This window comes from Clarias gariepinus, chromosome 6, assembly GCF_024256425.1.
Source record: "Clarias gariepinus isolate MV-2021 ecotype Netherlands chromosome 6, CGAR_prim_01v2, whole genome shotgun sequence".
Classification (NCBI taxonomy): Eukaryota; Metazoa; Chordata; class Actinopteri; order Siluriformes; family Clariidae; genus Clarias; species Clarias gariepinus.
This window is the reverse complement of record NC_071105.1, coordinates 40,386,579-40,387,500: the sequence shown is the minus strand read 5'-3', so window position 1 is coordinate 40,387,500 and position 922 is coordinate 40,386,579. Positions and strand designations below refer to the sequence as shown.

The 922-nt window shown below is 47.6% G+C and overlaps 1 protein-coding gene across 1 annotated transcript in view; it reads left to right on the top strand.

Moving 5' to 3' along the window:
• jpt1a (Jupiter microtubule associated homolog 1a) overlaps positions 1 to 657 on the top strand; it is a 10,289-nt gene extending 9,632 nt beyond the window's left edge. The window contains exon 5 of the mRNA XM_053498942.1: positions 31 to 657. Within this exon, the coding sequence (XP_053354917.1) occupies positions 31 to 170 (140 nt within the window). The 3' untranslated portion in view covers positions 171 to 657. The remainder of the gene's footprint in view (positions 1 to 30) is intronic.
• Positions 658 to 922: the final 265 nt, after the last annotated feature.

Genomic DNA, 922 nt, shown 5'->3' with positions numbered 1-922 from the left:
GTAAAACTTCTCATTTTCTCTGCCTTACAGAAATGATGGAGGCGTTTGAGGCAGTAGAGGAAGTGGAGGCGACTCAGATGGAGAAATCTGGCCCGAGTGTGTCTTCTGATAATAATCCTCCAGGACGCAGAAACCCTCCTGGGGGCAAATCCTCCCTCATTCTGGGCTGAAACACACCCATGCCACCCCCACAACACCCCCCCCCTCCCCCTACACACACACTTTCTCTCTCTCTCTCTCTCTCCTCCAGCTGCACCGCGCTTCATCCAGAGCCATGTTTACAAGCAACTTTGTGTGTGTGTTTGTGTGTGTGTTGTAAACCCAAGTCTCGGTCCTGTTTGCGCTCTGTATCGCTCCCACACGGTGTGTTTTTTCTCGTGATTGTGTAAGAGGATAAATTGCTACTCTGCTCCACTTCCTGTCTATTTGTCCTTCCTGAGTGTGTTAGTTCTGGATCATGTTCAGTCCTACACACAAACACACACACACACACACACACACCTGTCACATGAGTCATGTTGAATTTCAGCAGTTCTTTTGTCCCAGACGGTGGAAAGCTGAAGGCTCCTGTCTCGTCTGTCTCATTTTTGGGTTTATACGGATTTAAAAATGTTTGTGTGCATTTCTACGTTCAATAAAGTATTGCTATGAAATGAATCAGTGTGTGTGTGTGTGTAGCTTCTTCTCCCATGTTTATGGTAAGTAAATAAACCTCCCCGCATCAGTCAGAATCCTCAGCGCTGCAGAGACGAGAGTCAGACCAGGTGCTCGGCCTCACCAGGTGCTCCGGGTCTCTGATACACTGACGCTGGGTGAAGGCCAGCAGTCTTTGAAATCGTGAGAAGATGTAGGAAGAAATGTTTATTCTCAGGATTAAGAGCTGAATATAAACTGCAGTGACGCTAATACCGAGGGGTTTGGA